The 14,977-nt window shown below is 37.6% G+C and overlaps 1 protein-coding gene across 1 annotated transcript; it reads left to right on the top strand.

The window, feature by feature from the left end:
- The first annotated feature begins 589 nt into the window (after positions 1–589).
- On the top strand, positions 590–5,271 carry LOC137242365 (uncharacterized). The gene is made up of 3 exons (XM_067769678.1): positions 590–763; positions 2,821–2,930; positions 3,704–5,271. The coding sequence occupies exons 1-3, from the start codon at positions 735–737 to the stop codon at positions 3,910–3,912; spliced, it is 348 nt and encodes a 115-aa protein (XP_067625779.1). The 5' UTR covers positions 590–734; the 3' UTR covers positions 3,913–5,271.
- The last annotated feature ends 9,706 nt before the right edge of the window (positions 5,272–14,977 follow it).

The following is a 14,977-nucleotide window of genomic DNA, read 5'->3' as shown; positions in this document are numbered from 1 at the left end:
CGTACAAAGTTATGAAGAAGATCAGTGATACCATCCACCGCATACAAACCATTGGGAAACCACGAAATAGGAGGGTGGTTCATTTGGAGATGGTAGCAGTGGTTAGATCGAGAGATTTGTCTGATCGGGACGATCAAACTTAGGTGGATGGCAGTGTGACGAATATTAGTGACACTAAGTGATACTCACATCACTAGTCTGATGCTAAGTAAATGAAGCCACAACAACAAATAAAGCAGACAGACTTGTATCTACATTAACGAATCAATAATTATAATGCAAACAGCAAACGGTGACAATTGCCCACAAGAAAAGAGTTCAACCGTTGAAAACGGACCTACTACTAGAACGACCCTTTGTGATTCACAAGGTTTGAGTTGCCACCTCCTGCATCACTAAGAGTCATTCTGGTAGTAGGTTCATATTCATCAGTTTAGTTCGATCAACGACACCGCCATCTGTAATTATCAGCGCATCAACGCTAGCGCTGCACAGAACTACCCAGCTTTCGCTACCAGCAATCTACGGCGCAATAACATCTCGCCATGCAGAGTTACACAGGATGACGCTTTGTTTATGCTGACGCCATTGATGTTATGAATTGTTATTGATGCGCTTACAAGTGAATTAGGAACTGTTGTCGCGTTTTCATAATAAAAAAGTAAAAAGTGCGTTTGGATTGTTCCGTTTAGAATTGTTGTCGTGTTTTGTAAAAGTGCAGTGAGATTAAAAAAATGGTGCAAAGCCGTCGCAACATTAAAAGGTTGGTAACAAAAAAAAAAAAAAACAAGAGTTTTAGCCAAACTCAACATGCCGCAACTACCGGTAGAAACTGCTAGTTTGGACCTTCCACTTGAAGCACCGAGTTTTGAGCCGGTAGCTGAATTACACAGTCACGGATGGTGTGTAAGTGGAATTTCTGCGGAAAATCCAAGTGATATAAGCTTGGGCTTGAACGCAAAAACTCTATTTATACAGTGTATAAAAGATTGGACTCTAAAGCACCGGCCAACTAGGGAGTGTTGCAATGATTTGCTGGGCATTCTTGCAGATGAAAATCTTGCAGTGCCAAGGGACATTAGGACTTTAGTGCCAAATATTGGAAACTGCATTATTTAAAGTGTTTCTCCTGGATTCTATTCCCATTTCGGCATAGAAAACCAAATATTGAGTTTAAAATGCGCCACTGAATATAACGAAGTGGTTTTCAATATAAATGTCGATGGCGCTACTTTTTTTTAATAGTTCAAGGATCGAACAATGGCCAGTCCTAATAAGAATAGTTAATTTTGAAAGTATTTTAGTACTACCTGTAGGTATGTATGTTGGAAAACAAAAACCAAACGATGTAGGGGAATATTTAAGTGACTTTATTGAGGAATTTAATCGTATTTCACAAACGGGTATTACTGTAAATGATAGAAATGTACGTAATACGTTACGAGCCAAAGTTTGTGATGCCCCAGCTACTTCCTTCATATGTGGTACACCTGGTCATACGTCCTCTCAGCGTTATTCGAAATGCTCCCAGTTAGCGAAAAAAATTAATGGCATTTTGACGTATAACACATGCGCTGGTCAATTAGTTTCAGATGAAGATTTTACTGAAAGGCGGTTAGAGTCTCATCACAAAGAAGTTTTTTTTGTCAAAGCCTTCCCCTTTAGAGAAAATAAACACAAAAATGGTTACCCAAGTTGCCATTGACCCTATGCATCTGGTGGACTTAGGGGTGATGAGAAAGATTTTACTGCGCTTGTTAAATAACAAAGTTGACTTAATGTAAAAAGTCGAAAAGGACGATATTTCTAAAATTTCTCAGCATTTGGTTTCCCGTCGTAAATATATTCCGATTGAGTTTTCTCGCCGTCCACGAGGTTTCGAAGACATTGCTCATTGGAAGGCCACGGAATACCGGCAATTTTTACTATACACCGGGATTGTGGTACTTAAGGATTCTGTGCATGATCAATTATACTATGAGTTCCTTTTACTACACAGTGCATGGCGGCTTTTATCAGGTCCAACGAATTATGAGCAAAATATAAGCCTTTGTTAAGTCATGTTGCAGGCTTTTGTTGAAAATTTTCCTGTTGTATTTTTGGAAAATAGCGTGAGCTACAATGTGCATAGCCTCTTGCATCTTATCGAATGCGTAAAACAGTTCGGGGTTCTGCAAAATTTTTCGGCTTACCAGTTTGAAAACTATTTGCAGCGACTAAAAAGCTACGTTAAAAAGCCGACTCACATTCTACAGCAAATTTTCAACAGAGTTCAGCATGAAAAGCACATTATAACTACAAAAAAGAAGAATTTTTACAAGACAAAAAACAAGTATAAAGTTTTGTCACTTCAGATTAGACTTTTAGTGTCGATTTTCCTGACAACTACTGCTTCATTAAACCTGATGTACCACTAAAAATCACAAGTTTTTGCAAAGTGACAAATACAGTGACAGGAAATAGATTTTTAAAAAAGATCCCATTCGTCGATCCCAGGTCGACTTAAACCCCTGTGAACTTGAAGAAAGTTTCCCCACATCGGAAATAAAATGTAAGTGTATCGCTTTTCCAAGTCAAAATAAAAATCTTTTTGTATCAATTTTACATGGCTGCTTTAAAAAAAATACCCAACACCCATATCTATTTTCTATCAGTTACATTAACACCCGTTTGCGAAATGCGATTAAAATCCTCAATAAAGTCACTAAAATATTCCTCGATATCATGTGGTTTTTGTTATCCACCATAAATACATGTGTTCGAAATTACACATCAGTCTAATATATATGTACATACATACAAATTTTATTATTTTAATAGGAAGTTCCCAATGAAGGAGAATATAGTGCAAGTCAACCGTCAGGAGGAGCACTATCTCGAAGAAAATGCAAGGGACGTGAACTGTGTGGAAGATTCCCTTTCTCAACAAGGTATGTATATATGAATAACTCGAACACCCTTATAAAACATAGATACATACTTTCATAAACATACTTATAATTTTATTAAATATTTACATATGTAGGTGAAACGAATAGCACATATTGTAAGGAGATTGAAAAAAGTTTAAGAAAAGAAATTCAGGAGTTGAAAGATTCAGTCTCCAATCTAACGGCCTACATACATTACTTACACACACTAACACCCCGATTCTGTGTTCTTGATAAATAATAAAGAAAAAAATATCTGTGTCGAGTATTTTTGAATTTTGCGTTAAAAAATGTTTTGTTTTATGAAAGTAAATTTTGAATAATTTTCTTTTTGACTCAGAAATCGAAACACTTGATACAAATATTTTTTGCTTTATTATTTATCAAGATTGATAATTTATCAAGAACACATAATCATTACGTACGTTAATCCCACTTAACCCCTACACTCATTCTTTCAGATTCAATGGATCATCAAAGCAGCGTGGTAATGGCGACATTAGCCGAACACACTGTGTTAATGGAAAAAATTTGTTCCAAGAGCGATAAATAATGAAGAAAAAAATATTTGTGTCGAGTGTTTTTGAATTTTGCGTAAAAAAATATTTTATTTTATGAAAATAAATTTTGAATAATTTTCTTTTTGACTCAGAAACCGAAACACTTGATACAAATATTTTTTGCTTTATTATTTATCAAGATTGATAATTTTTAAAGAACACAGAATCATTACGTACGTTAATCCCACTTAACTCCTACACTGATTTTTTCAGATTCAATAGATCATCAAAGCAGCATGGTAATGGGGACATTAGCCGAACACACTCTGTTAATGGAAAAACCTTTGTTCCAAGAGCGTAAAATTTCGGCACTGGGTGAAGTATTTCCCATAAAGGACGATTGCCAGCTAAATGAGCTTAACGAAAACAATAACGGCCAATCAACGCTAATGTACTTTAGTCTATCTTTTAAAATTTGCTAGGTCCACCAATTGCTTGTTTGAAGCGAAAAAGTGGCAACTTTATGCGAATATAAAAATTTCAAGTTGAAATATAAGACTCAAAAATGCATATACGGAAACCCAAAATTGAGTAATATTGCTTAAAAAACCAAAACTACTAATTTTAATTTGTATTCTTACATTGAGTCATATTAATAAAAAAGTTATTGCTTTTTAAACACTTTTCTCAAATTTTGAAAGTTTTTTCATACAAATTAATGTCATATTTGTGAAAATTTGAGAAAAAAGCAATGTTTTTTTTTATTAATATGACCCATTGTTTTCTGTCTCTACTGTAAAATTTAAAAAAGTGGACTTGGCACCTTTGCGACCTAAGCCGACGATATATGTATATGTGGTGTCAACCACATAACCGATTTGGCTCTCTTGTTAAATCTCTCATGCACTCACCTAATTTGGCAAATCATAAATTCTAAAATTTTAGTCTACGCACATGAGCTGACCGCTTAAAATTGTTTTCGCAAATTAATAAATGAAAAATTTTGTTAAATTTAGTAAAAATTTTAGTTATAATAATGACTTAAAATTAAATTCGTGTGTAATTATTTGGACCCTAGTTACCACATTGGTGACCCCGACGTGATTTTTTTTAGTCCAAATCGCGTTTAAATACGTCTATAAAAAAACTGAAAAGAAAGAATATCGGCGTGTTAATTCATACATGCAGCGCATCAAGTTTTCACCAACCAACGCGTGCATAAAACATTTAATTGTGCCGTGTTTCTTGACAAAATAGTCAGAAAACTAAATTTTGTGCCTATATAATTCCACATGTGGTTTGAACATTTTATGCAATTCTAATGCTGAAAAATAATTTTTTTCAATTTCGGTTTTCTAAGGTCGTTTCATTGTCATAGAATAGCGGTTGATACCTACCTGCAAAAAAAATAAAATAAAAATAACTTTGAGCGGTCATTTTAGTAACTCGACAAATTACTAACGTAACTAATCGCCTCTCTGGTAAAAAACACTCAATAATCGCAAGTCATAAGTGAACTAAAAAATACCTTATTGGTTAGCACGTTGTATTGGTATAATTGCGACGTTCTCCGTCGTTGAGACTGAAGTCTTTCGTTTGTTATGCCTATTGATACTCCATCACAGAAACCGAACGTCGAGAAGATAATGAGCACTGCTACTCGTAACGTTAAGGCGCCTCCATTTAGCAGCGAGAACCCTCTCTTTGGTTTGCTCAACTCGAGGCTCAATTCGATAATCATGGTATCGCGACAGAAAAAGTAAAATTTTATCAAACGATTCCACTTATCGATACACGTTCTGCAGCGGAAGTAGAGGACCTGATTATTAACCCACCAGGCACTAATCCGTACCAGCAGCTAAAAAGCACGCTGATTTCGCGATTCTCCAAGTCCAAGGAGGCCAAATTACTCCAACTTTGGGACAAGGAAAGTATAGGTGATCGAACGCCATCGCAACACTTACGCCATTTAAAAGCACTTGTACCCGATATTGATGAGGAGGTGCTTAAAACGCGTTGGCTTTCTCACCTTCCTCAACAAACTCGTGTGTGCCTTGTAATGCATAAAAATGTTGGCATAACAGAACTTGCAGATTATGCAGACAAACTTCATGAAGTTTATCATCCCCAAGACTGCGCCGCCGTATCGCGACCATCGGATTTGCGCAAAGATATCGCTGCTCTCATTAAACAAGTCGAGTCGTTTACAACCTCTATCTCAAACTTACAGTCAAGGCAATCCAGACCTCGATCACAAACTCCCTCCCTCCGATCGGACCGTGTAAGAAGTAAATCTTCGACGAAAAAGCTGCACAACCAAACAGGCATTTGTTGGTATCATACCAAATTTCAATCGAACGCTCGTAAATGTCTACCAGGTTGCAAGTTTCAGGAAAACTCTCGGGAGAGTCGCTAAAGGTGGGTAACGACTCTCTTTCGTCCAACTCCTGCCGCTTATTTGTCACAGATCAGACAACGGGGGATAAATTTCTCATCGATACTGGCTCCGACATTTCGGTTTATCCATGCCGTATTCAAAGCAAACAACTTGTTCCAATTTCATACCATTTATTCGCCGCCAATGGCACTCCAATTAACACCTACGGTACTAAAATGTTGATATTAAATCTGGGACTACGTAGAGATCTCCCATGGCGTTTCGTCATTGCTGATGTCACCCGTCCTATCATCTGTGTTGAACTACTGAGCCATTTCGGCTTGTTAGGGGATCTTAAGAGAAAGAGCTTAACTGACGGTCTCATCGGAATTTCAACATGTGGAAAATTTTTCAAGCATGACGTCGTTTCAATTAAAGCCCTCAACCCCGATGTAGATCCAGCCTATAACATACTTTTTCAGAAATTTCAAGCTGTTGTTCAACCAGGCGGTGTCCAACGTACTAGCGAATTTACCACTGAACACCACGTTAAAACGGTTAATGGACCACCAGTCTCCAGCAAAGCCAGGCGCTTGGCCCCTGATAAACTTAACATCGCCAGGCAAGAGTTCGAAAAGTTAATTAAACTAGGTTTAGTCAGGAGAAGTGACAGCACATGGTCATCACCATTACATTTAGTGCCCAAAGATTCTGGTGAGTGGCGTCTTTGTGGGAACTATAGGCGTATTAATGACCATACCATTGATGACCGTACCATTTCAGATAAATATCCAGTTCGCTACCTCGAGGATTTCGCAGCGAACCTGCATGGTAAGAGAGTGTTTTCTACTATCGATTTGGTACGCGCGTTTAACCAGATTCCGGTGGCACCTGAAGACATTGGTAAGACGGCGATTATCACACCCTTCGGCCTCTTCTAGTTCCCGTTCATGACGTTTGGATGGCGCAATGCTGCGCAAACGTTCAAACGTTTCATGGAAGAGGGTAATGAGAGATTTGGAATTTGTCTTCGTTTACATTGACGATATACTGGTGGCACCAGACAATCAAAAGCAGCACATGACACACTTTGAATTATTGTTTCAGCGCCTGCAAAATGCAGGACTTGTTATTAACCTAGCTAAGTCGATTTTTGGTAAAGACGAAGTCCCATTCTTGGGACACTTGGCATCTGCCCGTGGATTCTCACCTCTCAGTGAAAGGGTTTCTGCGATTACTAATTTTCCCAAACCATCAACAATCAAAAAGCTTCGTGGATTTCTAGGTAAGATTAATTTCTACCGTAAATTTATTAAAAACGCAGCTCAACTGTTAGGTCCCCTAAAAAAGATACTCGAAGGTCATAACGTAAAAAGTTCCCATACAGTTGAATGGACACCGGAGCTGGAAAAAAGTTTCAATGACTGCAAACAAGCTCTCGTAAATTCAACGCTGCTGGCACTCCCAGACGTTAACGCTGAATGGGCAATCTTTACGGATGCCTCCGAAAATGCCATTGGTGCAGTACTTCAACAACGATGCAGCAACGATTGGGAACCTCTAGCATTTTTCAGCAAGAAACTCTCTTCTTCCGCCCAAAAAAAGTCGACCTACGACCGTGAACTGCATGCTGTGTATGAAGCAATACAGCATTTCAAATATATTTTCGAAGGACGACACGTCGTTATCTATACTGACCACAAACCGCTCATACACGCTTTCCAGCAGCACCCGACCGCGCATCCCCGTGGCAGTTTAGGAGATTGGATTTTATAAACCAGTTTACGACCGATTTTCGCCATGTGGCAGGCACTGAGAATATTGTTGCTGACACATTGTCGCGTGTCGATGAAATCTCAACTGCTGTAACAACAACAGATTTACTAAATGCACAGCTAGCAGACACCGAGCTGCAAAATATTCTGCTCAACTAAACATCGTCGCTTCACTTACGACAACTTCATTTTAACGACAGCAGAATCAAACTTTACTGTGACGTTTCGTCAGGTACAGTGCGTCCATATGTGCCCGAAGTATTGCGCTTCAAAATCTTCAATGCGCTACACTCTCTTTCTCACCCAGGCCAACGCGCGTCCCGAAAATTAGTTGCTTCACGGTACGTGTGGCCATCGATGGATGCAGATATTGCACGCTGAACCAAATGCTGTCTAAAATGTCAAGCCAATAAAATAACTCGTCAAACGTCGTCTCCGATTTCAAAAATTGAATTACCAACGCAAAGATTCGAACATGTTCATATAGATTTGGTTACTTTACCAGTTTCGCGTGGATTCACACAATGCTTAACAATCGTAGACAGATTTACACGTTTCCCCCAAGCAATCGCAGTCGAAAGCGGTACAGCGCTAACAGTAGCGCGCAGTCTAGTGAACAGTTGGATTTCGTTGTTTGGTGTGCCGCTGAAAATTACTTCAGATCTTGGCAGACAATTTGAATAAGACTTGTTTTATCAACTAACTAAGATTCTGGGCAGTAAGCATTTGAAAACAACACCTTACCATCCACAGTCAAATGGCTTGATCGAACGTCTGCACAGGCAGTTAAAATCCGCTTTATTATGTAATGGACAAGACTGATACCACGCGTTCTGCTTCTCGGACTGGTGCTTCTCGGACTCAGAGCCGCTTGGAAAGAAGATATCGGTGCGACGTCAGCCGAGTTAGTGTTCGGTGAGCCCATTCGTTTGCCAGGTGAATTTTTGTATCCATCAAATACGAATTCACCAGCACGAATTAACAGCATCACTCAGGCATTACTTTCACTCGCTAACTCCAGCACAGACATCCAGACACAGTCGCAAAAACATATTCGTTTTCAAAAATCTAGCCAGCACTTCGCAAGTTTTTGTCAGGCACGACCACATTCGACAATCATTTGCTACGCCTTATGATGGACCGTACCCCGTAATTGAAAAGCGAGAAAAATACTTCATTGTAAATGTTAGAGGCAAAAATACACCCATTTCGGTTGATCGTCTTAAACCGGTGTACTTCCTCGCCGACGATCTAAATGTCCAAAAAACACAATCAATCAGCGCCTCTCAAGCAGCAGAAACTAAACCATCTACAAACGTAAAATGCTTACGTTTTGCTACGTAATATATTTTATTCTCTTCTTTCGTAGAAAACTGTGTTTCACCGCAACAAAAGATAATTTTTCCAAAAAGGGGAGACATGTTGTGTCAACCACATAACCGGTTTGGCTCTCTTGTTGAGTCTCTCATGCACTCACCTAATTTGGCAAGTCATAAGTTCTAAAATTTTAGTCTACGAACACGGGCTGACCGCTTAACATTGTTTTCGCAAATTAATAAATAATAAATTTTGTTAAATTTAGTAAATATTTTAGATATAATAAAGACTTAAAATTAAATTCGTGTGTAATTATTTGGACCCTAATTACCACATATACATATGTAGGTTACACTAACATTTTATTTTTTTTTAATTTCGCTAGACGAAATACTAGATTGTATTTCTAATTATTGCGAATTAAAATGTAGCAAATTTCGTAACAGAAACTATATAAAAATGTCTTTAAAAATTTGAACAAAGTTCTGGGGAATTTTCCAAAATTTGCAAAACGGCCATCAAAGTTTTCAACTTTGTGGCAGAATTTCTATCAATTTCAGTATGATAATGTCAAAGTTAGAGCTAGTTAAATATTTTCCCTGAATTTTACAAAAATCCTGAATGCTACAAAACTGTGTACTCAGAAATATGTTAGAATTTCTGCCAAAAAGTTTAAAATGTTGATAGCCGTTTTGGCAAATTTTAAAAAATTTCCCTGAACTTTGTTCAAATTTTTCAGGACATTTTTTAGAGTTTATGTTTTAGAAGTCGTTTTATTTTAATTGGGAATTATTAGAGATATTATCTTAGTATTTCGTCTAATGCAATTAAAAACAAGCAAGGAAGGCTAAGTTCGGGTGTAACCGAACATTACATACTCAGTCGAGAGCTGTGGAGACAAAATAACGGAAAATCAGCACGTAGTAAAAAGAACCAAGGGTGACCCTGGAATGTGTTTGTATGACATGTGTATCAAATGGAAGGTATTAAAGAGTATTTTAAGAGGGAGTGGGCCATAGTTCTATAGATGGACGCCATTTAGGGATATCGCCATAAACGTGGACCAGGGGTGACTCTAGAATGCGTTTGTACAATATGGGTATCAAATGAAAGGTGTTAATGAGTATTTTAAGGGCGTGGGCCTTAGTTCTATAGCTGGACGCCTTTTCGAGATATCGCCATAAAGGTGGACCAGGGTGGCTCTACAAATTTGCTTGTACGATATGGGTATCAAATGAAAGGTGTTAATGAGTATTTTAAAAGGGAGTGGGCCTTAGTTCTATAAGTGGACACCTTTTCGAGATATCGCCATAAACGTGGACCAGGGGTGACTCTAGAATGTGTTTGCACGATATGGGTATCAAATTAAAGGTATTAATGAGGGTTTTAAAAGGGAGTGGCGCTTAGTTGTATATGTGAAGGCGTTTTCGAGATATCGACCAAAATGTGGACCAGGGTGATCCATAACATCATCTGCCGGGTACCGCTAATTTATTTATATATGTAATACCACGAATACTCCTTCCAAGATTCCAAGGGCTTTTGATTTCGCTCTGCAAAACTTTCATTTTCTTCTACTTAATATGGTAGGTGTCACACCCATTTTACAAAGTTTTTTTCTAAAGTTATATTTTGCGTCAATAGACCAATACAATTACCATGTTTGTGTCCCTTTTTTCGTATTTGGTATATAATTATGGCATTTTTTTCATTTTTCGTAATTTTCGATATCGAAAAAGTGGACGTGGTCATAGTCGGATTTCGGCCATTTTTTACACCAATACAAAGTGAGTTTAGATAAGTACGTGAACTGAGTTTAGTAAAGATATATCGATTTTTGCTCAAGTTATCGTGTTAACGGCCGAGCCCATTTTGAAATTTTCTTTTATTTTTGTATTTTGTTGCACCATATCATTACTGGAGTTGAATGTTGACATAATTTACTTATATACTGTAAAGATATTAACTTTTCTTTTAAAATTTGACTTAAAACAAAATTTTAAAGTGGGCGTGGTCGTTCTGCCATTTTGCTAATTTTTAATAAGCATAAATATAGTAATAAGAGTAACGTTCCTGCCAAATTTCATTATGATATCTTCAACGACTGCCAAATTACAGCTTGAGAAACTTCTGAATTACCTTCTTTTAAAAGTGGGCGGTGCCACGCCTACTGTCCAAAATTTGAATAGTTTTCTATTCTGCGTCATAAGTTCAAATCACCTATTAAGTGTCATAGCTTAACCTGTGTTTGATAATGAATTATCGCACTTTTTCGATTTTTCGAAATTTTCGATATCGAAAAAGTGGGCGTGGTTATAGTCCGATATCGTTCATTTTAAATAGCGATCTGAGATGAGTGCCCAGGAAGCTACATACCAAATTTCATCAAGATACCTCAAAATTTACTCAAGTTATCGTGTTAACGGGCGAACGGACGGACATGGCTCAAACGAATTTTTTTTCGATACTGATGATTTTGATATATGGAAGTCTATATCTATCTCGATTCCTTTATACCTGTACACCAACCGTTATCCAATCAAAGTTAATATACTCTGTGAGCTCTGCTCAACTCAGTATAAACAAGTAAGGAAGGTTAAGTTCGGGTGTAACCGAACATTACATACTCAGTTGAGAGCTATGGTGACAACATAAGGGAAAATAACCATGTAGGAAAATGAACCGAGGGGAACCCTGGAATATGTTTGTATGACATGTGTATCAAATGAAAGGCATTAAAGAGTATTTTGTGAGGGATTGGGCCATAGTTCTATAGGTGGACGCCATTTAGGGATATCGCCATAAAGGTGGATCAGGCTTGACTCTAGAATTTGTTTGCACGATATGGGTATCAAATGAAAGGTGTTAATGAGTATTTTAAAAGGGAGTAATCCTTAGTTCCATAGGTGGACGCCGTTTCGAGATATCGCCATAAAGGTGGACCAGGGGTGGCCCTAGAATTTGTTTGTACAATATGGGTATCAAAGGAAAGGTATTAATGAGGTTTTTAAAAGGGAGTAGTGGTAGTTGTATATGTGGTCGCCTTTTCGAGATATCGCCATAAAGGTGGACCAGGGGTGACTCTAGAATGCGTTTGTAAAATATGGGTATCAAACGAAAGGTTTTAATGAGTATTTTAAAAGGGAGTGGGCCTTAGTTCTATAGGTGGAAGCCGTTTCGAAATATCGCCATAAAGGTGTACCAGGGGTGACTGTAGAATGTGTTTGTACGATATGGATATCAAATTAGAGGTATTAATGAGGGTTTTAAAAGGGAGTGGTGGTAGTTGTATAGGTGGTCGCCTTTCGAGATATCGCCATAAAGGTGGACCAGGGGTGACTCTGGAATGCGTTTGTGCAATATGGGTATCAAACGAAAGGTGTTAATGAGTATTTTAAGAGGGAGTGGGCCTTCGTTCTATAGGTGGTCGCCTTTTCGAGATATCGCAATAAGGGTGGACAAGGGATGACTCTAGAATATGTTTGTACGATACGGGTATCAAATGAAAGATTTTAATTAGTATTCTAAAAGGGCGTAGGGCTTAGTTCTATAGGTGGACGCCTTTTCGAAATATCGCCATAAAGGTGGACCAGGGGTGACTCTAGACTTTGTTTGTACGATATGGGTATCAAATGAAAGGTGTTAATGAGTATTTTTAAAAGGGAGTGGGCCTTCGTTCTATAGGTGGTCGCTTTTTCGAGATATCGCCATAAAGGTGGACAAGGGATGTCTCTAGAATATGTTTGCACGATATGGGTATCAAATGAAAGGTGTTAATTAGTATTTTAAAAGGGCGTAGGGCTTAGTTCTATAGGTGGACTCCTTTTCGAGATATCGCCATAAAGGTGGACCAGGGGTGACTCTAGAATGTGTTTGTACGATATTGGTATCAAATTAAAGGTATTAATGAGAGTTTTAAAAGGGAGTGGTGGTAGTTGTATATGTGAAGGCGTTTTCCAGATATCGACCAAAATGTGGACCAGGGTGACCCAGAACATCATCTGTTGGATACCGCTAATTTATTTATATATGTAATACCTGCCAAAATTCCAAGGGTTTTTTATTTCACCCTGCAGAACTTTTTCATTTTCTTCTGCTTAATATGGTAGGTGTCACAACCATTTTACAAAGTTTTTTCTAAAGTTATATTTCGCGTCAATAAACCAATCCAATTACCATGTTTCATCCCTTTTTCGGATTTGGTATAGAATTATGGCATTTTTTTCATTTTTCGTAATTTTCGATATCGAAGAAGTGGGCGTGGTCATAGTCGGATTTCGTTCATTTTTTATACCAGATAAGTACGTGAACTAAGTTCAGTAAAAATATGTCGATTTTTGCCCAAGTTATCATGTTAACGCCATGCGTGAGGACAGACGGACGACTGTGTATAAAAACTGGGCGTGGCTTCAGCCGATTTCGCCCATTTTCACAGAAAACAGTTAGCGTCCTAAAATCTATGCCCCAACCAAATTTCAAAAGGATTGGTAAATTTTTGTTCGACTTATGGCATTAAAAGTATCCTAGACAAATTAAATGAAAAAGGGCGGATCCACGCCCATTTTGAAATTTTCTTTTATTTCTGTATTTTGTTGCACCATATCATTATTGGAGTTGAATGTTGATATAATTTACTTATATACTGTAAATATATTAAATATTTTGTTAAAATTTTACTTAAAATTTTTTTTTTTTAAGTGGGCGTATTCCTTCTCCGATTTTGCTTATTTTTATTAAGCGTACATATAGTAATAGGAGTAATGTTCCTGCCAAATTTCATCATGATATCTTCAACGACTGCCAAATTACAGTTTGCAAAATTTTTAAATTACCTTCTTTTAAAAGTAGGCGGTGCCACGTCCATTGTCCAAAATTTTACTAATTTTCTATTCTGCGTCATAAGTTCAACTCACCTACCAAGTTTCATCGCTTTATCTGTCTTTGGTAATGAATTATCGCACTTTTTCCGTTTTTCGAAATTTTCTATATCGAACTAGTCCGATATCGTTCATTTTAAATAGCGATCTGAGATGAGTGCTCAGGAACCTACATACCAAATTCATCAAGATACGTCAAAATTTACTCAAGTTATCGTGTTAACGGACGGACGGACATAGCTCAATCAAATTTTTTTTCGATCCTGAGGTTTTTGATATATGAAAGTCTATATCTATCTCGATTCCTTTATACCTGTACAACCAACCGATATCCAATCAAACTTAATATACTCTGTGAGCTCTGCTCAACTGAGTATAACAATGTTAGTGAACGAAATAAGCTGTGAGCGACTCCATGTACAAAAATATGTGTATATATATGTATAACCTATGTATTACCGTTTATGTTTAACTGAAATTACATATGTAACTGCTTTCATCTACATACATAGCTTAATTTTTGGAATTCAAATTTCAATTTCCTTTCCTTTGAAAATATACGTAAAATACAATAAAAGTATTGCAATAAAAGAAAGCTAAGATGTTTGAATTGTAAAAGAGAATTTATGTTTTGTAGGTAACGTTTTCCTGAGCCTTCCTGACCCATCACAGATCTGCCACCGCAGTCTTGTCAAATGAATGCCATCACAAACCCATCAATGAACTGGGTCTTTGGACCCATCACCGGTCTACCAGTTAAATGTCGTCAAAGAACCAGTTCTCTCAACCCATCACCGGTATACCCCTATAGTGTTGTCAAAGAACCTGTTCTTTCATCCCATCACAGTTTTACCCCAAAAGTCTCTATACGGTGGCAATTGGTCACCAGGTGTTAAAGTTGCAAGTCTTTTCCATAGTAAAGGATGGGAAATGTGACAGGTACCTTTTATTTGTGACCGGTTTTTGATATATCACGTACCAGTTCCTTTGCCAGAAGGGTGTGTCTACACATATGTACGTACCCGCAGCAGAAAAGCACAACCACATGCATATATCTGAGATACTCACGAAAGTATGCAATAATTGTGCAAGTATCACTCACATATACACGCGCTGGGCTATGAGATAAGCTATAAAATCGTGCATCTATAGTTATAGCTGATAAGTTTATAGCTGATAAATAAGTAGTATATTCTAGAAA

Source organism: Eurosta solidaginis, chromosome 2 (genome assembly GCF_040869045.1).
Source record: "Eurosta solidaginis isolate ZX-2024a chromosome 2, ASM4086904v1, whole genome shotgun sequence".
Classification (NCBI taxonomy): domain Eukaryota; kingdom Metazoa; phylum Arthropoda; class Insecta; order Diptera; family Tephritidae; genus Eurosta; species Eurosta solidaginis.
Note: the sequence above shows the minus strand (reverse complement) of the source record. Positions and strands in the feature narration are given on the sequence as shown.

What these genes read in the sequence shown, in the direction of transcription:
- LOC137242365 (XM_067769678.1), top strand. Translation starts at nt 735, where the DNA reads ATGGTGCAAAGCCGTCGCAACATTAAAAG. An exon ending in AGCCGTCGCAACATTAAAAG is followed by an intron (nt 764 to 2,820) that starts GTTGGTAACAAA and finishes TTATTTTAATAG; the next exon opens with GAAGTTCCCAATGAAGGAGA. An exon ending in AGATTCCCTTTCTCAACAAG is followed by an intron (nt 2,931 to 3,703) that starts GTATGTATATAT and finishes TGATTTTTTCAG; the next exon opens with ATTCAATAGATCATCAAAGC.